This window comes from Hydra vulgaris, chromosome 11 (assembly GCF_038396675.1).
Source record: "Hydra vulgaris chromosome 11, alternate assembly HydraT2T_AEP".
Lineage (NCBI taxonomy): Eukaryota > Metazoa > Cnidaria > Hydrozoa > Anthoathecata > Hydridae > Hydra > Hydra vulgaris.
The window spans coordinates 36,994,786-37,021,336 of NC_088930.1; the positions used below are offsets into that span (position 1 = coordinate 36,994,786).

The 26,551-nt window shown below is 26.8% G+C and overlaps 1 protein-coding gene and 1 long non-coding RNA gene across 5 annotated transcripts; one reads left to right on the forward strand and one right to left on the reverse strand.

The window, feature by feature from the left end:
* Nucleotides 1–572: 572 nt before the first annotated feature.
* On the reverse strand, nt 573–19,891 carry LOC100205717 (uncharacterized). 2 transcript variants are annotated; one of them, XM_065810960.1, is made up of 9 exons: nt 19,738–19,891; nt 7,512–7,793; nt 4,070–4,351; nt 3,504–3,785; nt 2,940–3,227; nt 2,510–2,791; nt 2,112–2,393; nt 1,654–1,935; nt 573–1,261 (listed from the first exon to the last, which is right to left on the reverse strand). In XM_065810960.1, the coding sequence occupies exons 1-9, from the start codon at nt 19,808–19,810 to the stop codon at nt 966–968; spliced, it is 2,349 nt and encodes a 782-aa protein (XP_065667032.1). In that variant the 5' UTR covers nt 19,811–19,891; the 3' UTR covers nt 573–965. The 2 variants fall into 2 exon arrangements, with proteins under 2 accessions (XP_065667032.1, XP_065667033.1); XM_065810961.1 differs by lacking the exon at nt 7,512–7,793 and having other exon boundaries at nt 19,738–19,877.
* Nucleotides 7,854–11,398, forward strand: LOC136087623 (uncharacterized). Of its 3 annotated transcripts, none has more exons than XR_010641941.1 (5): nt 7,854–8,823; nt 9,415–9,558; nt 9,704–9,727; nt 10,042–10,065; nt 10,222–11,398. It is a non-coding gene; the product is annotated as an uncharacterized LOC136087623 (long non-coding RNA). The 3 variants fall into 3 exon arrangements; XR_010641940.1 differs by lacking the exon at nt 7,854–8,823 and having other exon boundaries at nt 9,081–9,558; nt 10,222–10,245; nt 10,319–11,398; XR_010641939.1 differs by lacking the exon at nt 7,854–8,823 and having other exon boundaries at nt 9,081–9,558.
* Nucleotides 19,892–26,551: the final 6,660 nt, after the last annotated feature.

Here is a 26,551-nt window from a genome sequence, read left to right on the forward strand (position 1 = left end):
ACGATATTTGGGTTAGCGTTCTTTCGGATGATTCAAAGACTTTAACTTTTTAATAAAACGCAGAGATAAGAAGTCATTGTCTTTCAATACTAATTCAAATGTTAGCAATAACTTTCCAGATCTGCGTTTTAAAAAGTATTCAAAATCTTATTTTGAACCATCCTAAAGAACGTCAACCCAATATTTGGATGGTAAAGCCTATACTAAAAAATTAGATTATACTAAAAAATTATGCAGTGTTTCTTTGCAAACACAAATATACTATACCTTAAATTTTTAAGTATACTGAACTGCAACTTTATTTAAATTACATGAAATAAATTATGGGCCAGGATTTTCGGTTTTTATTTTAACGCATTAGTCAAATCAATTTTTTGACATTTATTCTGTCAAAATCAAATGATATTTAAAAGTTACTTGGTCCACCAAACAACAAGTTCTCTAAAGTGTTTTTTCAACTTTCCCACTTGTGTCTTACTTTGGCAAATCTAAAACCCCTTCTTATAATTGAGTAACAAAATTGAACGAACGCCTAAACTCATATTTTCCATTAAAACATGAAATAAAATCTGTTTAATAATAAATTTTTTATACCTCGTTCATACTGATGATAGAAGACGCTTTATTTAATATGTTATATAGTTTTAGTGTTATAAACTTTAAACAGCAGTAAAACATCATGCCGATGTTGTTTTATATTAAAACAAGCTTTTATATTGACAAAACAACCTTGCAGTATTATTTTGTTGTTGTTTTATACGGTTTTTACAATAACAATCTAACACAATTTTGAAAATAAAACGTGTTTTATCGTCAGTATGAACGGAGTATTAGTGAAATATTCTTTATAAATAATTTTTTACAAAATAAAACTCTTTTTCGAATTAAAAAAAAATAAATGCTGACTTTAATTTATGTAGTGTTTTAATTTGGTATTTTGTAATAGATATTTAAGTAAATTTGTATCATTTACATGTGTATTGCACTTCAAGATATTTGTATGTCCCATAGCAGGGATCGCCAAACAATGAATTGGCAGCTTTAACAATGCAACTTGATTTTGAGGAACAGTTGTTTTGAACAATTTCAATTGATTTTATTTGGTTATCACACTTTGTATTGGAGTCGTTAGCCCCAGGACAAACACCAGACAGAGTTCTACCATAGTTTGCATTCACTACATTAATTGTTCCTTTTCCATTACAATCAATTTTTAAATCGTTTCCTTCGCATGCTCGCGCAACTTGTGGTTTTGGTTTACCTATAATAAAAACGATAATATTAAAACCACTTTTACAAAAATTGTTTAGAAATAAACAATCTTTTAATTTATTAGTATTTATGAAAAAAGAATAGCATCATTGATTAAATAAGGTAAAAGACGTCATTTAATTAATGTAAAATTCATTCATTAAAAAAGGTAAAAGACGTCATTAAATAAGGTAAAAGACGTCATTAGATCTTTCGGATTACACCTTTCCAATCTTATTAATTTTTTGTAACACCAAAATACTTCACTTTAAATAACAACATGGAATTTTAAATAACTTGTTGAAAAAAATTAATTTATGCTTTGCATCTTATAAGATAAATTTGATAAAACTTCAATGTTATGATGAAATGACTTTTACAATGACAAATGCAATAACTTACAATTATACTGTACTTCAAGATACTTATACGTTCCTACACATGGATCACCAAACACTGCATTTTCAGCTTTGACAGTACATGAAGATTTAGTCGAACAGCTGCTCTGAACAACATCATAAGACTTTTTATGATGATTACATTTTGTGTTCATATCGTTAGCACCTGGACATATACCTACCAAATTTCGACCATAGTTTGCATTAATAACTTCAATTGTTTCATCTTCATTGCAATCAATTCTAAGTTCTTTTCCCTCGCATGCTCGTGCAACTTGTGGTCTACCTGTTAGTCACTAATAACTTTATAATACCTTCTATATATGTGTGTGTATATATATATATATATATATATATATATATATATATATATATATATATATATATATATATATATATATATATATATATATATAAGATTCATTAAACAACACATATAAGTGAATGCAAAATATATCTTACAAGTAAACTGCACATCGAGGTATTTATAAGTTCCATAACATGGATCACCGAACACAGCATTTTCAGCTTTAACAACACAAGTGGATTTTGATGAACAACTGTTATACACAACTTCTAGTGATTTTTTTTGGTTTTCACATTTTGTGTTCATATCATTAGCACCAGGACAAACACCGGATACAATTCTACCGTAGTTTGCATTAATAACATCTATCACTCCTTTTCCTTCACAGTCTATTTTTAGATCCTTTCCTTCACACGCACGCGCAGTTTGCGGTTTACCTATAAAGAATTGTTGTTAATGTAAATATTTTGTAATATGTTTATTTTATATGAAGCTTTTTTAGACTAAAGTCTAACTTCGTTACAAATCATTAACACTAAACTTTATTACATACAGTTATATTGTACTTCGAGATACTTATATGTTCCTACGCATGGATCACCAAATACAGTATTGCTGGCTTTAATAATACAAGAAGACTTAGCTGAACAAGTGTTCTGAACAACATCAATTGATTTTTCTGGATTAATACATTTCGTGTTTATGTCATTGATGCCAGGGCATACACCAGCTAATGTTCTACCATAGTTTGCGTAAACCACTTCAACTGTCCCTTTTCCGTTACAGTCAATTATAAGGTCATTGCCTTCACATGCTCTTGCAACCTGTGGTTTGCCTTCAAGTTGTCAAAATACAAAAGAAAATTTATGTTAAATACTGAGCCAATTTAATTTAGTTGAAAGTAATATTAAAGCATATTATATTAGTTACAATTCATTACTATTGAAATATGAAAGGGTTAAGCAAAAAATAAAAATATTTACAATTATACTCTACTTCAAGATATTTGTATGTTCCATAACATGGATCACCAAACACTGCGTTGGCAGCTTTCACAATACATGACGACTTAGCTGAACAGCTGCTTTGAACAATATCGAGTGACTTTTTTTTGTTATCACATTTTGTGTTTATGTCGTTGGCACCAGGACAAACACCAGACATTGTTCTACCATAGTTTGCATTGACTACTTCAATAGTTCCTTTATCTTTGCAATCCATATTTAGATCATTTCCTTCGCATGCTCGTGCAACTTGTGATTGATGTTTACCTAAAATTTTATCAATTTAGGAAAGTATAGAGCAATAGTGGACTAAATATTTTCCAAAAATTAAATAAACCAGTCATTTATTATTAAAAAAAAAAAACTCTCAAGTAAACATTTAAGATTGTATTTGTTTAAACTGTTATTTTTGATTAAATATGCATAATATACAGTTAATATAGAATATAGTGTTGAAATAAAAATAGTAAAGTTAAAACAAGAATTATTAGTTAAAACGCCGAGAGTAATTATGACTAAACATAATAATAGAACTTAGTTTACATATATGTTGCACTTCCAGAAACTTATACGTTCCGACGCATGGATCACCAAATATTGTGTTGCAAGCTTTAACATTACAAGATGGTTGATTAGAGCATCTATTGCGGACAATTTCAAGAGAACTCTTTTCGTTATTACATTCTGTGTTAGAATCATTAGAACCAGGACATATACATGACATAGTTCTTCCGTAGTTAGCATATACAACTTCAATAAATCCTAGTCCATTACAGTCAATTTTGAGATTGTCCCCTTCGCAAGCAAGAGTAACAAATGGTTTACCTATTATGATTAACACAATGTTTAATGTAACAATTATTGTACTATAACATTTAATAATACCATATAATAATATAATACATAAAAAAAATATTAAAACTATATAGAGCATTTATTAACATATATTCTCCATATTATAAATAATAACTAATTTAATGATCTGATTATATTTTTATAATTAAGTTTGTGTTTTTAATTCAAACTTTATAATAACCTTTGTAAAAAAGTATATTAAAACCAAGTCTGTCTGATTTAAAAAAAAGTATTTTAAAAAATCAATTATTTACACGTGTATTGCACTTCAAGATATTTATAAGTCCCGACGCATGGATCGCCGAACACCGAGTTAGAAGCTTTAACGGAGCATGAAGATTTACTTGAACAGCTTTTATGAACAATGTCAAATGATTCTAATTGGTTATCACATTTTATATTAGAGTCTTGTACTCCAGGACAAAATTCTGAAGATGTTCTTCCATAGTTTGCAGAAACAACTTCAATTGTTCCTTCACCATTGCAATCAATGTTCAGATCGCTACCTTCGCAAGCTCGTAAAAATTTTGGTTTACCTAAAAATATACTGATATATATATATATATATATATATATATATATATATATATATATATCTGTGTGTGTGTGTGTGTGAGTGTGAGTGTGTGTGTGTGTGTGTGTGTGTGTGTGTGTGTGTGTGTGTGTGTGTGTGTGTGTGTGTGTGTGTGTGTGTGTGTGTGTGTGTGGAGAGCCGGATTTACAGGCAGGCCAAATAGGCCATGGCCTAGGGGCCCCACAATTAAAGGGACCCCAAAATCGAATTGCAACTAAAAAAATTTATGCACTTTTCAAAAGCTAAAATTAAATTTTAGTTTTTGAAAAGTGCATAAATTTTCATTAGAAAGTTATTGTGTAAAAAAAATTTTACTTTTTTATTTTTCTTAATATTTTCGTGATTAAAAAAAATATATATTTTTTAAGATAAAAATTAAACAAAAAGCATTTTGCAACATTTTGTTCATTAGTATGAATAACTTTAACGAACAATCAACTTAACGATTTTATCTAACATTTGACGTTTTTTTAATAACATTACCTTTTTTTTATATAGAGTTCAACCAAGAACCTTCTAAAATATTATTTTCTAGAATCACTTGGTTCAACTTATCAAACTAAAAAAATAACTATAATTAGGGTTGTTTTTCTAATTAATTAAGGTTTACAATAGTAATAAACATTATTTATTTGCAAAACATCCTGATTAATTTTCCAGATTGATATTAAAAACGGTAGTTAATAAATTTGTTTTTTTATTATTTGTGCATAATGTTTTAAAATATTCGATTTAAAATAAAATGAATGCGTTTATTTTAAGAAAAATTTTGCACGCTATTAAGTAAAATATCTTAGTCATTGAAGAAAGTAATTGTTTTAAATTTTAAATTGCATTAAACTTTGAGCGATATTTTGGACGCTTTTAAGTAAAGTAAATAAGCACTGGGAAAAAGTAATCATAAAATTTTAACGTTTTTAATGTTTTCCTGTTTATTTTTAACAAACTTTCGCTTATTTATGTAGGCTATTTTACTTAATTTTAATAATAAAAAGTAGTGGAATGTTATCTATAAGTAAAATCAGTGCTCGTAAACGATAGCAATTAAATTAATTAAATGTGTTCATTTTCAGAATCTTTTAACAGATATGGGAAGAAGCTATGAAAGTGGAGCTACAAAAAGAAAGAAAAAAGCAATAATAGAAGAAAACATAAAGAAACATCGAAAACTTGATAGTTTTTTATTAAGAGCAGAATGTCATGGTAATTCACCAACTTCAGATAATCTTGCAAATTGTGGCATAAATAAAGAGGCAAAAATATCGGATTTTGTAGAGGACTCAATTAATGAAACTCAAACTTTAAACGAACAATCGGAACTCAATAAGGAGAGGATATGTTTCCCTATCAATTGGCCATTGAATAGGAAAAGTGATCCAGGACTTTGGGAAACTCTTTTAGCTGAGGATATACAATTTTGGATAGAGAACGGTCCATTAAAATGTCAAAATGCAGATTATGACTTTAAATCCTCTAAAAAAATGTATCAAGATTGCGATCGATGTGATGAATTAATCTTATTGATGGCAAGAAAAGTTTTGCAATCAGTCAGCGACCATGTTTTAAAATCTAAGTATTATATATTATCAGTTGATTCAACACCTGATGTGAGTCACAAAGGTCAACTATGTGTGATCTTGAGGTACATTGATCAAATTTCTAATGAGCCTATTGAAAGATTTGTCAACTTCATTCACATTGATAATCACAGCGGGTAAAATTTAGGAAATGCAAGTGTGGACTTTTTAAACGTAAAATTGAACTTGGAAATCAGCAACTGCAGAAGCCAGTCTTATGATAACTCAAGCAGTATGACTGGAAATTATAAAGGAATGAAAACTAGAATTTTGGAGTTCAATAAGCTGGCAAAATTTATGCCATATTCAGGTCATTCTATTAACTTGGTAAGAGAGGCTGCTGTAGATTGCTGCATCGAGGGAACTAATTTTTTTGGTATTGTTCAAGAACTGTACAATTTTTTCTCTGCTTCTACAAAGTTGTGGAGTGTTTTGGAACAGTTTGCAAGTAGTTCATTGAAATCACAATCGAATATTCGGTGGAGCGCTCAAAACCATTCACCAGAACTACAATAAATTAATGGAAGGATTGGTCAAAATCAATGTGTGAAAGTTTTGAAACAGAAACAAGAGCTGCGGCTGGAAATTTACTATCAAAAATGGAAACTTTTGAATTTGCTTTACAAACAGTAATATGGGATCAAATTTTGCAACAAATGAACGCTGTTTCCAAATCATTGCAAAGTGCAACTTTTACTCTAGATACATGTGCTGAACTTTATTCATCTCTTGGAGATTATCTTCTTGGATTAACTAACACATTCGATTTAATAGAACAAGATGCAAAATTACTGCTACCAGACATAGATTATTTACAAAACAGAACCTCAACTAAGTCCACGTGAAGAGTTTAAGACAAACATTTTTTTAAAAACTATCAATAATCTTATTACGAATTTAAAAGAAAAAACTCAATGCTATCAGGAATTGAATGACAAATTTGTATTTTTAATAGACACAAGATTCAACAAAGATAAGCTGAAGACATGTGTTAATCATCTGGTGGGAGACTACACAAATGGAGGCTTCATTTCTAAATACTGAAATCATTTTTAGGATTTTCATATGTTTTATGATATCCAACTGCTCTGGAGAAAAGACATTTTCAAAATTAAAATTAGCAAAAAGTTTTTTTGCGATCAATCATGTCACAAAAAAAGTAAAACAATTTTGCATTATTATCAAGCAACGCAGACAAAATGAAGTCAATTAATATAGATTCATTGATTGAAGATTTCGTTAATGAAAAATACAGAAAAATGATTACGTAGATTTTAAACAATAATTTTAAAAAATTGAAATAAAACTTTTAATTACGTTAAACTAAGATTACATTTTTTTAAACTAACATATTACTTCTAAATATGGGGCCACAGGCTTTTTTTTTTGCCTAGGGCCCCTAAAACTGATATGCGGATGCTAAAATAAAAGTAGAATTTGTTGTGTGAAATAAAATAACTTTTCTAATATTTTAGGTTAAGAAATGGTTAAGAAGCGGAAATTCCCTTCAAATAATAAAATAAAAAATCTCTTGGTTTCACTTACAAGTATATTTTACTTCAAGATATTTGTATGTTCCAACACACGGATCACCAAACACACTATTAGCAGCTTTAACTGTACAAGAAGATTTGAATGAACAGCTGTTATAAAGGACCTCAAGTGACTTTTTTTGGTTATCACATTTTGTGTTCAGGTTGTTGGCACCAGGGCAAATACCTGATACTGTCCTGCCATAGTTTGCATCAATTATTTCAATTGTTCCTTTGCCTTTGCAATCTATTTTAAGATCATCCCTTTCGCATGCTATGGCTATTTGTGGAACATCTGTAAACAATCAATAATATTGCTATTATGTATATGCATATGTGCGCATGTATATATATATATATATATTAGGTACGTGACAATTGCGTTTTACGGAACCGAATTTTGTGCTAAAATTTTGTGCCACGATTTTCGCAGTCTCTTCAAAGTTAGCGTGCTTGAGGAAGGCTTTCTGAAATAACTTTTTAGTATTCGTTATCAACATAGAGTATTTTTAGAAAGAAGAATAGTTGAAGCTTATTATTAATTTGGTTTTAATTATACTCAATTGATATATTACCGAGTTTATTGATGTCAAAGTTTTAGTTGTACTTCTGTGGTGAAATTAATGTCCAGGATATAGTCTATATTTTATCTATTCAATTTTTATTTTTAAGTTATTCATTTATCTATGCACCTGCCAAATTTCGTTGAAAAATATTATGTAGCAGTCACCCTATTTCTTGCTGCACTTTTGTTACCTAATTTACATTTTCCCTGTTGTTAGCGCGGGAGACAGAGGGGTCCATTGATTATTTGTATATATACATTTTTTTTATATATAACATTCATATTATTAATATTATTAGCAATATTTAACTTATTTCATAAATTGATATTATAAACCTAGATACTTTATAGTAAAAATATGATTTAAAAATATGTAAATTTAAACGAAATTGTTTTATTAAAAGGATTTTTAGTAAATAATAAAATAAGACTTAAATTTTATATTTCATTTAGAAACAAAATGGAGAAAGAAAATAAAGGTTTCACATAGTATTTCGTATCATATTCATAATATAATTTATATATGAATCAAATTAGTTATGAATCATATCTAATTTGAAGTTTGAACGTTGTCTTTATTTAACAAGGAAAGCTTTTAGATTATAATTTATAACTAATAAATAAGTTATTTTATATAAATTTATTAAACTATTTTTAAATTATTATTTGGCCACTATCTAAACCTTTATGTATAACTTAAATATTTCTTTCGCTGTTTTAGATGCTCTAAGTTGTGAAATGGCGTCAGCCAACATCATCAGTTAGTTACTTTCTTTTTTCACTAGCTCAGTAGTTATTTTTATTATATATATATATATATATATATATATATATATATATATATATATATATATATATATATATATATATATATATATATGTATATATATATATATATATATATATATATATATATATATATATATATATATATATATATATATATATATATATATATATATATATATACAAATGACTTACTATATGCAAATTTTTATATTACTTTGTAAAAATAAAGTTAATTTAATTTGTTTAGATGAACTTGCTCTAGAGAGGATCAGTCAGTTATAACCCTATTATATGAATTAATTTAGTATTTAGTCATTTACTATTAGTTTTCAAATACAGTTCTTTATTATGCCTATGTAGATTGTTGTTAGTTGTATTTTTGTATACCTAATTCTTACATTTTATTAAGTCACTTTTTTTTTCTGTAGAAAAATTAGAACAAACAATCAGTAAGTTTAGTTTAAATTGTTTTAGTTACTATATCATTTAAAAGTATTTGTATGCTGTGTTAGTATTCCTTGTTAGCTTTGAATAAACGTTTTGATTTAAAATTGGTATTTAGGTGAGTACGGCCAGCAGATACGTAAGTTTCATAGATTTCTTTATTTTTCAACGTATAACTAATTGATACATCATTACAAATATAAACTTCAAGTAAATGTTTTAATTTAAAATTGGTATTTAGGTGAATATGGCAAACAAATATGTAAGTTTTGTAGGTTTTAATATTTTAAAGTGTATACTTGTTAATACATCATTATATAGATATTATAACTCGAAACAAGTGCATTTTAGTTTTAATTATAAAATAATTGTAAGGTTGTTTCGTGTATTGTCTTTTTATTTTTTAGTATCATCTTCATCTGTTACTGTTGGTAAGGTTTATATATATATATATATATATATATATATATATATATATATATATATATATATATATATATATATATATATACATACATATATATATATATGTGTATATATATATACATATATATATATATATATATATATATATATATATATATATATATATATATATATATATATATATATATATATATATATATATATATATATATATATATAGATATATATATATATTGCTAATTACAAGTAATTTTAAGTATGGTTTCAATTATTAAATAATTGAACAGTTATGTTGTGTATTGCATTTTTTGTTTTTTAGTATCAACTTCATCTGTTATAATGGGTAGGGTTTTTATATTTTTATTTTCATATATGATTTTAATTTCTAAATTATTTTAAGGTTGTGCTATATTATTCAATTTTTTCATATAAAGCTTTTCATATAACATTTTTTTATCATATAAGTCTATGCTATAGTATTTTATATTTTATTTTTTAGTGCCATCATCATCGAAACAAGTTGGTAAGGTATAATCTAAACCTTTTAACATGATTGTTATTACAAAATAAATACAAGATTTTATTTTTTATTTTAGTGCCACTTGCATCTGTTCCAGTTGGTAATGTCATATATTTTCAATAAGAATTTATAGATCTTAAATAAGAAATATTTTCCAGTACCGACAAATAATTTACATATATAATTGCAAGATAATGTAATGTATTTTTATTTTTTAGTTTTATCTTCTTCTGTTAATACTGGTAAGGTTTACATATTTTTACTTTTTAACAACCAAATAATTTTAAGACGTGGCTGTATTTTATATTTATTTTTTAGTGCCATCGTCATCTGAACGAATTGGTAAGGTGTATAAAGTGAACTTGTAATTGGAAAATTATTACAAGAATTTGATTTTAGTTTATTATGCCTATTTCTTTATTTTAGTACAAATTTCATCTGTTCCAGTTTGTAATGACATATATTTTCTTTCTTTGAAAATTGATTTAAGTATTTATTATTATTATTATTATTATTATTATTATTATTATGCTTTTTTTTCTTTATCTGTTGCAACTTGTAAGGCTATATATATCAACTTTGCCACATGAGTTTATATTAAAAAATATTTGCAATTTTTGTATGGTCCTTACTTCTGTTAATGTAATAATCACATGAAAGACTTTATTATAGGTTTTTGCTATACTTGGTTAGAAAGATGACATGTTTTTTACAGCCAATTGACTTATAGCCCCACATTAGTAGTTGTATAATTTTTTTTGTAATATATATCCAATTAAATAATAATTTTTGGTAAGAGGTGGAAGGGGCATTAGAATGCCTCTTTCTTATGACATATTTGGATACGCCCTCCTTTATACTCCACTCTCTTATGACCATGGATGCACCACTAATGTATCTTTTAATCTAGTGGAATATGTTTTTTACTTCTTTGTTGTTGTACTTTAAATATTCAATCAGATATTTCAAGAATTGAAACATTTTTTGATATTATAGTACTAAAACATCATCAACATATCTACTGTGAGTTTTACATTAACCTCCCATATTTGGTGGTTGTCTGGTATGAATTTATTTTTTAATTTATTTCCAATTTTTTAATTTATTTTTTAAATTTATTGTTTAAATTTTGAAAAAAATATTTATTTTTTTTTAGGTTGGGTGGAGAGGTGGGGGGGGGGGGATAAGCAGGTGGTGGGCATACGCCCCTTCGTAATAGAAACACCACTTTTATACATAAGATAGTATAACATGATTTTATATTGTGTACTAATTTTACTCATTATAGTAAAGATATAAATATTTATAAAATCAAGTTGTTTTTGATCCTAGGGTGTGATACACCAATCGCCACCACACCCACCTCTATTGCTAACATTCACCTCTCGTATATTTTGGTGGTTACTATAAATTTAAAACAACTTTTTTGTGTATTTATGTTGGTTATGTATTTAAAAAAAAAAAATTTCTGAAAAAGTGTTCAGTTTTATATGGGCGAGGTGGTGGTTTGGTGCCCCCTCTGTCCATCCGATACACCCGGTGGTTAGAGTTCAACATAAAGTTGTAACCCACTCTTACACCTATCTTTTGACACCAAGATATTTGTATTTCGATAAGAATTAGCAAAGTTATGACAATTTAAGTGAAGAAAAACTTCATTTTGACCACAGTTTCTTCAACAAATCCATATGTAGAAAAATCGCTACTTAAACCGTCATAACTTTTGAACCAATTGTTCGATTTTGATAATTTTTTCATCTTTAAAATACTGTAATAATCCTCTTTCTAATGATATATAACATTGAAGTATTCAAACAATTTTAAATTTTTTACTCACGTACCTATATATATATATATATATATATATATATATATATATATATATATATATATATATATATATATATATATATATATATATACATACATACATATATATACATATATACATATATAAATATATATATATATATATATATATATATATATATATACATATATATATATATATATATATATATATATATACATATATATATATATATATAAATATATATATATATATATATATATATATATATCTTTATATATAAGTTTTATTTTCATAATTTCTTTTTAAAAGTATTTACTTTTTTTTTTTGAATCCGAGCGCCCAAATCTCCATTATCCGAGGCTATAGTCCTTCCTAGCCCCATCTTAATCCAGCACTTATTCATTTTCATATTATGGCCAAACTTATTATACATCATATAACAAAAGTGTGATCTCTAAAGGTATATTACTGCCTTTTAAGACATATTTATTTATAACGATGCCAATGTTACTAAGATAAAAGATAATGAATACTAACGCAATAAACCAATTTGTGTTATTTGAAAAGGGCATAAAGAATAAGAACTTTAAAATTGTTTTAAATTAAAACTTCATTACATACAAAAAAAGCGAAAGTGATAATTCAGCGCTGGCCAGAATTTTAGACGCGAGAGCCGCATATAAATACTGACGTGTGCGCCGAAGTGCCGCAATAAATATGTTGCTATGCCAACTTCATCTTTAAAAAAAAAAAAATTGGCGAATGTAAATTTAGATTTTTTATACATCAATATTTTGATTTTTAAATGGAAATTGTACTTTTATAAATAAACTTAGAATGTACACAATGTTTAATATTAAGTTTTTTTTACAATAAAAAAAGTGAAAGCTATTCTTTAAATGTAAACTTGGCTTCATAAAATCTGATTTCTTTTTATTCACACTAGAAAACCACGTGTAGAAAAAATTGAGAAAAAAATCTGCAAACCATAATTTTTTTTTGAATTAACACAATTACAACAACCATAAATTTTCTTATAAAAAATAATTGTAACCAAGATATAAAAATCAAAAGATAAAAAGGTTTTTTTGAGAAAAAAAATTATTTTAATGTATTTGAATTAAACTTACTTTTATTTGAATAAAACTTGCTTATAACCACTTAATAACAAAAGTTACTAAAAACTGCAAAACATCAAATAAATAAATGACTAGACAATTAAAAAAATTTTTTAATAAACTTCAATTAAGTTCAAATTACTTTTATTTTTACAATTGAAAAATATCTTTTCATCATTCAGCAAAAAATTAGACATAACAGAGAGAATTCTTTTTATAACATCAATCATTTTTTGTAAAAGACCATTAGAAAATTCTTCTTGTATAATAACTTGCATAATTTACTATAAATTTATTAGGCACCAAGATTTTCAACACTACTGGTAAGTTTTTTAAAAACTGGTTTCAAGCTTCTAGTTGATATTCTAAGCAACTATGACAAATGCTCACTAGTTAGATTGGCATGATACTTTGATTTAACAAATTTCATAATCGAAAATAAAGATTCACATGTATATGTTGAACCAAAAATTGAAACAAATTTTATACTAATCCTTTTTAGTTGAGGATACTTAACTTCAGGAACCATTTTCCGAAAATTCAATAAAGTTAGTGTTTTATACAGCATATGAAGACTTTGATCTTCTTGGAGATCTAGTAATTCCATTTCAAATTGAGATGTTTCTTCAAGTATATTTTTTGGTATTGGACAACCATCACTAATAATATCAATTAAAAAAGGGTTTACTAAAAATGCTAATGATGATTTAAGAGCATACAAATCTTTAAACCTGTTTTGAAAGTCTTCGAATAAATTCTGTAGTTTTTCCTGGTATGATTCAATCTTATGATCATCACACTGAATCATAGGATTAGGATTATGAATCTTCTTCTACATTTGAATAATTCTTCTTCATTCTTCATATTTCATATGAATAATCTTCATTTGAGAAAAATGATTAAAAGTTTTTAAGGTAAAATCTTTCTGAAATAGAGCAACTTTTTTTAAAAACTAAATATAGTCTGAGCAAGATCAGATATATTTTTTCCTTTTCCCTGAAGCGACAAATTCAGATTTTGTAAAAGTTGCATTACATCAGTTAAAAATTAAAGATCTTGCAAAAAATTCACATTGTCAAAGATTTCAAATGTCTTCTGCTTTTCAAGCAAAAAACATTTAATTGGTTTAAATAGTTCTACAAGCCTATAAAGAACGTCACTACTTGAAAGCCACCTTACAGCACAGTAAAACGACAAGTCACTTGGTTTGTCAGCAAGATCCAATTCACTAATGAAATTTTTAAACTGTCTGTGATTTTTTGCATTAGATTGACTATAATTTACAATCTAATGCAAAAAATCACTTTACAAAATTGTTTTTTAATCCGGCGCTGATTTAAAAACAATCGGAAAATTAAATGTTTTGCTGCTTAATGTTGTTGATGAATCACACAATGAACTGGGATAACCTCTGGATACGTAGGATCACTATTTAGTATACGCATAAGCCCAATGTGTCTTCCAACCATTGCTGTTGCACCATCTGTAGCAACACTAACAAGCTTGTTCTTAGGAGCATTGGCTTTCACCAGAAGTGTCAAGGGCTTCCTTTAAATTCCTTTAAAGTTAAATTTAAATTTAAACTTCCTTTAAAGTTAAATTTAAACGAAGTGTCTTTTAGCTCTACTAAATCTAGCAACTCTTCTTTCACTAGTACATCAGATGTTACATACCTAACAAATACTGCTATTTGAGGTTTATCTTGAATATCTGTTGATTCATCCAATGCTAAACGGAAAGCTTCCCATTTTTCATTTAACAATTCATTTAACAAATGCTGTTCAACTTCGACACTAATCTCAGATATTCTTCTTTCAGTTGTATGTTGAGAAACAGAAATATTTGAAATTAACCTTTGAATTTTGCTATTATTATGATCTAAAACTGAGATCATATCAAAAAGATTTTGTTTTACAAACTCTTCATCGGTGTAAGGATGTTTACTTTTTGCAATATTCCGTGCTATAATAAAACTTGCTTCTATAGTAATATTTGATTCTTTGCTGGAAGATGAAATGTTCATTTGTTGATTTTTAAATATTGTTTTAAGCAACTCGATTTTATTTTTCTATGACATGAATTTAATGGGTATTTTTCAGAAAAATACATATGTTTTGTTTCATAGTGACGTTTAACATTACATGTCTTATTATGAGCAGGTTCAGTATTGCAAATGAAACACATAGGTTCATTTTCTTTTTTAATAAATGCGTATTTTTCTGTCCAATCATCATGAAATAATTAGTTCTCATCTTCAATTTTTCTTTTCTTATTTTTATTGTGGAGAGCATTAACACCTCCTTTTGCTATATTCATTTTTCAAACGATATATCTTACGGCTATATTTTCTCAAAAGTTTTTGTTATTAGTCAATCGATAAAACTAATGAAAAAGCCGCAATGACCTTATTAGAGCCGTATGCGGCTCGCGAGTTGCTATTTGGCCATGGTATAATTGAGTTTGGCCTGGTATAATTGAAGGATACAGAAAAAAACTATTAATTTAAGCACGTGACGGATTATAAGTAAGAAATTAGTTGATACATTAGACATATATCTTTAGACAGAAAGGTTGCACGATAATAAGGTAAGTAATAGAACAACCAACAAATTAAAAATTTAAGGTTATATTAAAATTAACAGAACGACGGAAATGAAAGAAAAAAAATAAATCACTAAATGCGGAAAAAACGAAAAAAACATTTGAAAAATATTTTTCCATTTGAGCTGGTAAACCTGCTATACTTAATGTAAGTAAAATTTCTCTGGATAAAGCAACAACTAAGCACAACAATCTAGATTAATATTTTGCTCAACTATGAAAAAAACTTCCTCATTTGGACAATATTGCTATTATTGAAACTTGCGTTCTACAACTTAAAAAAGTGGATAAATCAACGCAGGCCAAAATTCTAAGAGAAGACTGTTTAAAAACTTCTCTAAATTTTCTAAAATTAAAATTAAAAGTTAACTTAACAAAGCATTAACGTTATTCTGTAAACAACTTAATGACGCATTCACATACTAAAATTCAAAATAGACACTCTTCAAGATTTTTACATTATTACCTCATTTAGGTCCTATAGATTTAACTCTAATAGCAGTTATGGCCGATGCGTTTTAATTAAGTTAGAAAATAACATGAAATAAACAAAGCCAGTGTTCGCCAATAGTTGGATAGTAAAGAGAGGGTTTGTTACTAAATTTGAATGAGTAAGTTTTTTGTTAACTTTTTTGTATTGTTACATGCTTATTAATGTTATCTTTTTAACGGTTTGGTTTTATTTTAACAATTTTGTTTGTTACGATTTTAAATAAGAAACCCATTTGCAAAAAACGCACAATATAAAAAAAAAAATTCGCAAATATAAAAATTTTACGTTAATTTCTTTCCATATTCTATATATTGAAAAATATCACCTATTTAAATATTAGACCATATCACCTAATTTAAATATCACCAATTTAAATATTAGACGAATTAAAAAGTTTTTGGTACTAATGGACAAAAAAAATCAATTTCTGTTGATGCGCAACTGAGAGTAAATTAGTTTTTTGTTGTTTCACAATATTCTGAAAAATAATTTTTGGTGATATTGAATGATCAATTTTGAAATGACAAAGTTATTCTTACATTTACATATTTTATACATGTATGTATATGCACATTTCTTATTTATGAATTAAATACATGCTTACATACATACATACATACATACAAACATACATACATACATACATACATACATACATACATACATACATACATACATACATACATACATACATACATACATACATACATACATACATACATACATACATACATACATACATACATACATACATACATACATACATACATACATACATACATACATACAAACATACATACATACATACATACATACATACATACATACATACATACATACATACATACATACATACATACATACATACATACATACATACATACATACATACATACATACATACATACATACACACATACATACATACATACATACATACATACTTACATACATACATACATACATACATACATACATACATACATACATACATACATACATACATACATACATACATACATACATACATACATACATACATACATACATACATACATACATACATACATACATACATACATACATACATACATACATACATACATACATACATACATACATACATACATACATACATACATACATACATACATACATACATACACACATATATATTTTTGTCCTTTTATTTTTGCGACATGGTCCTTTACTCTACTCAAAACTGCATCAGTTTAATTATTAGATAAAAAGACAAGTTCATCAGAACCTTTTATGATGGCTTTAAAAATGTGAAGATTTTCTTTTTTCTATCAAAAGTAGTTATTCTCAAAATCTACATCAAAATTAGTCAATTTTGAAAAACAAAATAGTCGATTTAATCGACTTTGGGTTTACTTCTCATCAACCAAAAGTCGATTTAGTCGAGTAATGATCTGAAAGTCAATATAACTTTTTTTTGGTTTATTTTTTTCAATCTTTAATTTTTGTTTATTTAATAACAAAAGTATGTACTACTACAAATATTACATACTGTTTTTTTTTTGTTTGTTTATTCATTTAAAGTTTATAAATCTAATTTTTGTATGTTTGTAATATTTATATCTAATTGAACACTCGGTTATGTATTTCATTTTTTTTTTTTTTATTATTTGTTTTTTTACTCTATGATTTTGATTTTCATAAAATACTTTCGTACCGTTCCAAGTTGGCTTAGGGCCTTTGGGAAAAATCAAATTGTGAAGCTCTAAGTTCTAAATGTCATCAGTACAATCATATTTTTAATATGATTGTAAAGACTTTTTGATATTTAGCAAGTATTTAAGGCGTCTCCTAAATCATAGGGGTCTGCGAATTAATTGCTCCTGCTCCCAAATTGTGTTGCACTATTATTATTTAAATATTTTGATATTAACATATAGAAAGCGAATACAAATTACTTTAGTATTTTCAATACAATTTATTTTGAAAAAATAATAAAGTTTATTCCCATGTTTCGACTAAATTGACTTTTGGTCAACTTACTCGATTTCAATAATGTAATAGTCAATTTTATTTGACTTGAGAAAATATATTAGTCGATTTAGTCGACAGCACTCGACATCCATGAATTAAGTACATTATAAGTAAATGTTTTAACTAAAAAATTTGTCTGGCTAGTAGCAAATATATAAGATAATAAAAAATATTTTACAAAATCATATTTTTGATAAAGAAAAATAGTAAAAAAAATAAAACAGACTGTTTTAACTGTGAAACAAAGGGCTGGCTATAATAATAAACATCAATAAGTTAATAAAAAAACAAGCTTCGTAGCACAAGCACAAAAGCAATCAAATCAATTTCTATCTTGAAAAGCATTGATGTCAACATTATCATTAAAAAATTTGCAGGAAAAAAATGGACAAAATGCCAATATAAGAATTAGGTAGTAGTTAAGTTATGCTTTCAAAGAATGTTTTGTTAGTTATTTTAATGATTATTTCTTTATTCTAAACTCTTACGCCAGGACCTCAAAGTTAAATAAGGACGAAAATTGTATATTTATTATCTAGCGGGCCTCTACATTTTCAATTAGTGCTCTTAAATGAGGGAAGTTAATTATAAACATTTACAGCAAAAAGTATATTTTTTGCTGTGAATGTCTAAAATAAACTTTCATTTTAGACATCTACAGCAAACATTATATTATGATTAGACTTTTTATTTTTATTAGAATATTGAGAAACATTTTTTGAAAGAAAGCATTAATGTGAAGGTAGGTTCAAAAATGGCTGGTTTGTTGAATGCTAGATTCCACACCCCGTTTTCAACCCCAAGTTGATTTGGCAACGCCTAAGCGCTCAGCAAGTAATCCTCGTCAGTTAGGATGTAGTCAGGAAAGTAACTCAATAAGAGAAAATCCCCCAAATATTTTCGAAGTTTTTTCAAAAAACTTTTTTTTTAAACGAAAATTTACCCTTACAGATATAAAATTTACCGGAAAATTTTCCCTTGAAATTTGAAATCAAAATTTACCGGTAAATTTACATCACTAAATGCAAGTTAGTAAAAAGTTGTTTAATTACACATTATGCCGACCATGTATAAAGTTAGGTTAAAGAAAAAATATTTTAACTATAAATGTGGATCAAATTTGATTGATTATGTTATAAAGTAAATCAAATCTTGATTGAACATAATATTAATAAAAATCACGAGGATACACAGTAATTCAGAATAGTTAAAATACATTTTTATGAGTTGTATAATTTTAATATTTGTATTAGGTAACTATTATCAGCTGGTTTAAAAATTATATTTAGAATACTTGCTTACATAATAGATTAATATAGTGTATATATATATATATATATATATATATATATATATATATATATATATATATATATATATATATATATATATATATATATATATATATATATATATATATATATATATATATATAGTTAAACTTGATTTAAACTTACCCGCAACCAGTGCAGCGCCACCAAACAGTACAACAGAAAACGAAAAAAAAATTAAAAATGAGGTTTTTACCATTGTTGATATCTCTTCTGAAGTTCTATACTTATCTGTAATTAATCACAGCTTGATAAATATAACGAGACAATGTATTAACTATTAAAGAGACTAAACTCGCATATTTTAAATTATTCCAAAATCATTCATCTAAAAAGTTGTTTTAAAAAGAAAACATAAACCATAAAAGAAGTAGAAAAAGAAGTCAGTGAATTATTGTAGAGTTGTTGTAGAAACAAAAATTTTGAAGACGAAATAAAAGGCTAATAAAATAATAATCATAAACATCAGAAGTGAAAACAGTTTCAATAAAACAAGAAAAGAAAACTAAAAAAAAACTAAATGTTGAAAATATTTATTTGTTTTAGGCATTGTTTTTAAATTTTTAAAACATTTTTTACCTATTAGAAAGAGTGAACTTGCACAAAAAAATTTTTAAGAACCACTGAGCCAATACGCTATTACATAACTTAAAAAAGCAAGCACAAACTATATATTATTTGGAAACATAAAAACTTCAAAATTTACTTTTACAAAGCAACATTTAAACATAAAATACGTGTCTATCACGTGGTTACAATTTGAGTTATAGAAAATGTAACCACGTCAATCTTTTAAAAAACATAAAAATACGATATTACAAATGCATATTTATTTGATTAAAAGTTTAAAGTTTACCCGCACTTTTTAATCAATGAAGAGTACCACTTTGAGAGTTTTTTGTCAGATTGAGATCAAAGGCCACAGAAAATGCAACATAAAAACTTTTAATTTTTCCGTGATTTATGTCATGAAAAGAAAATTAGATCAATTATATTATGGTATTTTACTAAAAAAAACTATTTAAAATCGTTTTTAGATATTTTATTAAAAAATGCTTTATTATAAATCTTTACGCCATTTTGAGTTCCGCAAAACTTCGAGCATTTTGTTTCGAGGTTAAACATTAGAAATATTAATATACTTGATAACGAGGGTATCTATATTCCCTCGAAATATTGTAAAAATAAATATACTTTTAACAAATAGAAGTTAATCCATAAAAAGAAGTTTTTTAAAAAATTATTTTTACAAATACAATTTATTGAAGATGTCAACATATAAAAATTAGAAATATTTGTTGTTAACACTTTTACGTTCTGAAATAAATAAATTCATTAAAAATTTACAAGCTAAGCTAAAGTTTAGTCTTAAAAAGTTATGACATATTAATTGGGCTCCATAATTATATTCCAAATAGCAAACACATGACGTTTGGCTCAACTTTTAACCGCTGAATTTTATATCGACTATCAAAATGAGGTCTGCTTAACATAAGTTTTTGGTTAGCGTTTTCGGTTCTAGATTTTTAGAAAAAAATGTTTACTAACAGTTTCAAAAAGGTTAGAACGTAAAAGAATAATAGGTGCCATTGATTATTTTTTTGTTGACATTTGAAAAGACAAAACCGCTACCAGTCTGGGCATTCCGTGGCACGAAAGAATGAAATGGCATCAATATATATGACAAGTGTCTGCAAAGATAAGTAACGGCATTTTCTAAAAAAACTTTTTCCAACTTACACCATTCTAACAACATCTGCTTTGCATCAAAAATACTCTTTTTTATCACCTTCTTTAATCTTATTAACAACATTACGCCGAATTAGCTTGATCATCTAATAAATACTGTAGAAATTGGACCTTTTTGTCTTGCAAGAAATGAAAAAAAGGTCCAATTTCTACCGTTTTTATTAAAGGTCCGAAGCGTTGTTTGCAAAACTAAAGGATTCTTCTCGAATCCTTTAGTTTTGCAAGCAACGCTTCTTTTTTATTTTTTAATCAAGTCAATAGGCATCTTTCTTTTAATGTATTGCTTATTTTTTTGTTGTGGAGGCAAGTTTTATGTGAGAATGACAGTAACTAGGTTCTCTATCAGCTTACTTGAATTCAAATCAATACGTTTATTTCTAGAAATTTTACTTTTAAGAAACAGTATCAATAAACATTTTTCCACAACTAAAAAATGATAAAGGTCTATTTGACTTCTAATATATTAAGTATAATTATCAATCTTTGAAGATTTATCTTCTGCTTTTTCTACTATTAGCTAAACTTGCGAATTCAATTAAATAATCTTATTTTAGGGTTTGTAATCCCGTGCTATATTTAAAATCCCGGGATTTCGGGATTACATTAACCTATTCCCGGGATCCCGGGATTTTGAAATACCTGTTTTTGAAAGGTTTTAACATATTATTTTAGAAAGATTTTAAGGAAATTAATAAGACATTTAAAGTATGTTTAGAAAAAACTTACAAATTTCAAGGAAGTTCTTTGGTTTGTTAATATTATACATACTTAATTATTAAATTATAAAGACGTTGTTTTTGTAAATATAATATACGTATGCATTGTTTTTGATTATTCTTAAAATACGTTTTGAGGAAGCAGAGCACATCCAAAGTTTCATCCCCCAGACGACTTCTTATTTTTGTTGCAAAAAGTCCGGCCGCAGAAAAAGCACGTTCTGATTCCACACTGGTAGGCTTAATAGTCATTAAAAAATCATACGCTATTTGCAAAAAATCACCACGTGTTCCTCTATTTTCAAACAACACCATTTCCTTTTGAATTTTCATCGATAACGTCTCACATCGAGTTGGTATGCTGGGTAAATGTGCTTTTTTTATAGCTTTATTAAGCTCGTCTGTGATTCTTTTGCTGTTTTTAAGAGCAAAAGAAAAAGATTCAGATGAAGAGTCAGAAAAATCAGAAACAATTTCGAGTAGTGCCTCATTTGAAACAGAAAGTTCAACTTCTGATTCAGACTCATTAGCTGTTAATGATGTAGCTGGATTTGTAGCGTCTAGTCTTTCAAGTAACTCAACTATTAATTTGCGACATTTTATTGAAGTCGGAACTGTTACTAGCTCTATTTCAGATTCGGACTGAATGTTGGTTCTACCATTGTGCAGATACTGAAGGATCCCACTTGCATTGGTACGCCTTTGTTGCATTCGAAGAACGAGAGATGAATGCAACTTTTGACATAACGTTGTTAGCATCTTTAAGTTTTTTTAACATAAAAGTTATGGCAACATCGGCTGTAAACAAATTAGCATCCCGACGGCAAAGGGCCTCAACTGTTGCTTTTACTGGAAGTAGCGCATTAATGATAGCAGATACAGTTTTAAGCTCAATATTATATAAAACCAAAGATTCACCTTCCGGTAGACTTATGTCTATTAATGCCTTTTGTATACAATTTTTTAATAAATAAACGCGTTGAAGCATTGACAAAAGACTATTCCATCTTGTCTTGCAGTCTTTAATTAGAGCTGTTTGTTTCCCAAATTCAGCCGCAACATACTTCTGCAAGATATCGTTTTTTTTTGGTGATCGTCTGAACATTACTATTACTTTTCGTACCTTTTTGATCACTGGACCACAATTTACCTCAGTAACATCAAGTTTGTTTCCTCGATGCCAATTATGACTAGCATCAAGATCAACCAGTTTATCGTTGTCAGAAAAATCATCATCCTCGCAAGAGTTACTCTCTGAAAAATCGTCTTCTATATCTGATTGTTCGTCTTCGTCGAATTGCTGATCTATTTCTCTTTCTATATCCTGCTTTTGATATAGTACTTCAATAACGGCCAGTTGCACACCATGGCCAAAACATAACTGTTGATTTACAGGTAATATTCTCCCAACTTTTTTCATCACACTTGCTCCGTCAGTCATAATACCAACAATATCTTTTCTCAAATCAAGTCCATGTTGTGCAAGCTTTTGTTCTAATAGCTCAATACACTTATCTGCAGACATTGATCCCGTGATACGAATTAAGCCTAAGCTCCAGAACTGAAAATTTCGTGCATGTAAATTAATATTCACGTAGCAGCGGTTACGCAATGATGTCCATTCATCAAAAGATAAAGAAAATCTTTCTCCTACACCGAATTCAGGTTTTTTTTTGCTAGCTATTTCAGTAATAAAAAAACTCCTTATTTTTTTGCTGTAATCTACAACCATTTTACGCACAGTGTTGACTGTTGTGGGTCAACTTTTGAATCCTGTAGCTATAAGACCTGCACGTATATCACTAGAACTGCATATCACGTTGAACGAAATCCCATCAATGGCTGTTAATCGTGCAAGTGTAGCAGGAAGTGATTTTTCTTCTCGCTCCAATATCGGAAAATAATTGGTTAACGTTTTTTTTTTTTTATTGGTGGTTCATCTCGTGTGTTTACTGAAATATTAGTTGGTGTGAGGTTAATTTTATGGACGGAAAGTAAGTGCGTATGGAGACCTTTCGTTGAACCAACTCCAATTTTTAAAATTTTTTTGCAGTCAGTAGACTTAAACATTGCTGTTTGCCCATTTTCTTCTCTTAAAAAATGTTTCCAAACAGCAGAATTACTTTTTTTGTCATATTCTATGTACGAAGCCATTATAATTTTAGAAAATTTACTGTTCAAAAAACCAGCAATTTTATTTTTTATTAAAACTTGTACTTTAAAATAGTCACAAACAGATAACGTCTATTCGAGATAAAAATTGTCAGAAACTTGAATAAATGCGACTAAGTACCAAAAATTTTTAAGAATGTAATTGCAATCCAATTTCAATTGTTATAACAACTTTAATCCAATTATTCAAAAACATAACTGCAAGAACTTCGAAATTGTTAAGTTCGAATTTTAATGCAATTGAACGAAAAAAATAATTTAATTTTAAAAATTTTCAACTGAAATCGATTTCAAAAAAAATCCCAGGATTAAATGCTTAATCCCGGGATTTCGGGATTGTTAAAAACCGGGGAATCCCGGGATTTCGGGATCCCAGGATCCCGGTATTCCCAACCCTAGCTTATTTACTATATTTGCTTTTTTTAGTGATGCTTTTTATCTGCTTTGAGTTTTTTTTTTTTTCATCTGCTTTGAGTTGTTGTTTTACTCTCAACATTTAAATTTTTTGGATATTAACTTTATTTGGCGCTCATTTTACTTAATTTTCAAATTTTAAACACTATAAGAAACTGTTTTAATTAACATGTTTTAATTAACATTTTCTTTTGATTTTGCATTCAGCCAATTTAAGGTTTTGTTTCGATACTACATAGTATATGCTTGAGTTGCTTAAACTTTGGCATTTAGTTTTGTTCGAATAAGTAAATCAAGAATCGCAAAATCACTTCCTAGAGCTTTGATGACATCAGGTATCTCTAACGTGAATGATGATATCTGATATCTCTAGGGTTTATGATTTGTTTTTCCATTTGTTGTTTATATTTATACAATATATAAAATATATACAAATGAATATATCAATAAAAATAAAGAAGAAAGAATATTAAACTTTTTTAAATTTTTTGTATTTGGGTGTTTATAGTGATTTAGGTGCTTGTAGTTATTTAATGGTTGAGTTTATTGATTTTCTTGTTTAGTTAGAAGAAGTTTATTTCTTTGACCAAATATCCATGTCCATAGTTTTTAAATAAATAATTTTTCTTCTTTACTTTTTATTCATTTATTCCGTATTACGGATTTTTCATTTTTTGGTCATAACACCTTTGTTTGTTTTTTTTGTTACCTTTATTGTTGGTACACTGCGTATTACAAACTTATGTATACAGTCGTTCTATTTTGTGGGTAAACATTTTCAATATTGCAAATTGAATCTCATAAAAATAAAAGTATTTATCTGTTTGAACTGATTTGGTTTGTCGTAAAAATTTTGTTTTTTTTATCCTTCATTTTGTTTTCCGACTTGGTAATATGTACAGATTGCATATACTCACATATACATGCATATAGGTACGTACATACAAGCATATACAGTACAATATACATTTTACACGTAATTTTTTTTTTTTTTTAACAATACTATATAATTTTTCGTTTTACAACTGAAATATAAGTTAAAAATTCGTATTATAATAATAAATATTAAGCATGATATATGTGATATATATATATATATATATATATATATATATATATATATATATATATATATATATATATATATATATATATATATATATATATATATATATATATATATATATATATATATACATGATATATATATACATGATATATATCATACATCATGCTTAATATTTATTATTATAATACGAATTTTTAACTTATATTTCAGTTGTAAAACGAAAAATTATATAGTATTATTAAAAAAAAAAAAATTATTGTATACATAAGTTTGTAATATGCAGAGTACCAACAATAAAGGTAACAAAAAAAAACAAAGGTGTTATGACCGAAAAATGAAAATTTATGAGAAAGTAAAAAAATCTACAACGAAAAAAATATAGAACATTCAATATGAATGATTCATGATATATATATAAAAACTCATAGTGTGGGTAGAAAAGCTATTTATTTTTTATTAATTAAAAATATAAAAGTATATTATTAATAGACAAAATGATTTTCTTAAGTTTTTTTTTAAATGAGTTAAAATTCCATTCATGAGAAAAGTCAAAATATTTCAAAACTATAAAATGAAGCACAAGATTTACCAAAATTAGTATGCGAAAATTGCAGTCAAATAAAATTATCATTTCGTAGATGGTACTTGTTTTTTTCTTTTATTTATTACAGGTTATGAGAGGAAGAAGGGGAAACGTTGGTTTTACATTTATAAATAAAACATAAATGTTAAGCTGATATATATTTAAAATATTCATTTTAAGTAAGAGAGGCCTGGCATAAGTAAAACGATCTTTAAAGTTTATAAGACGTGCAATGTG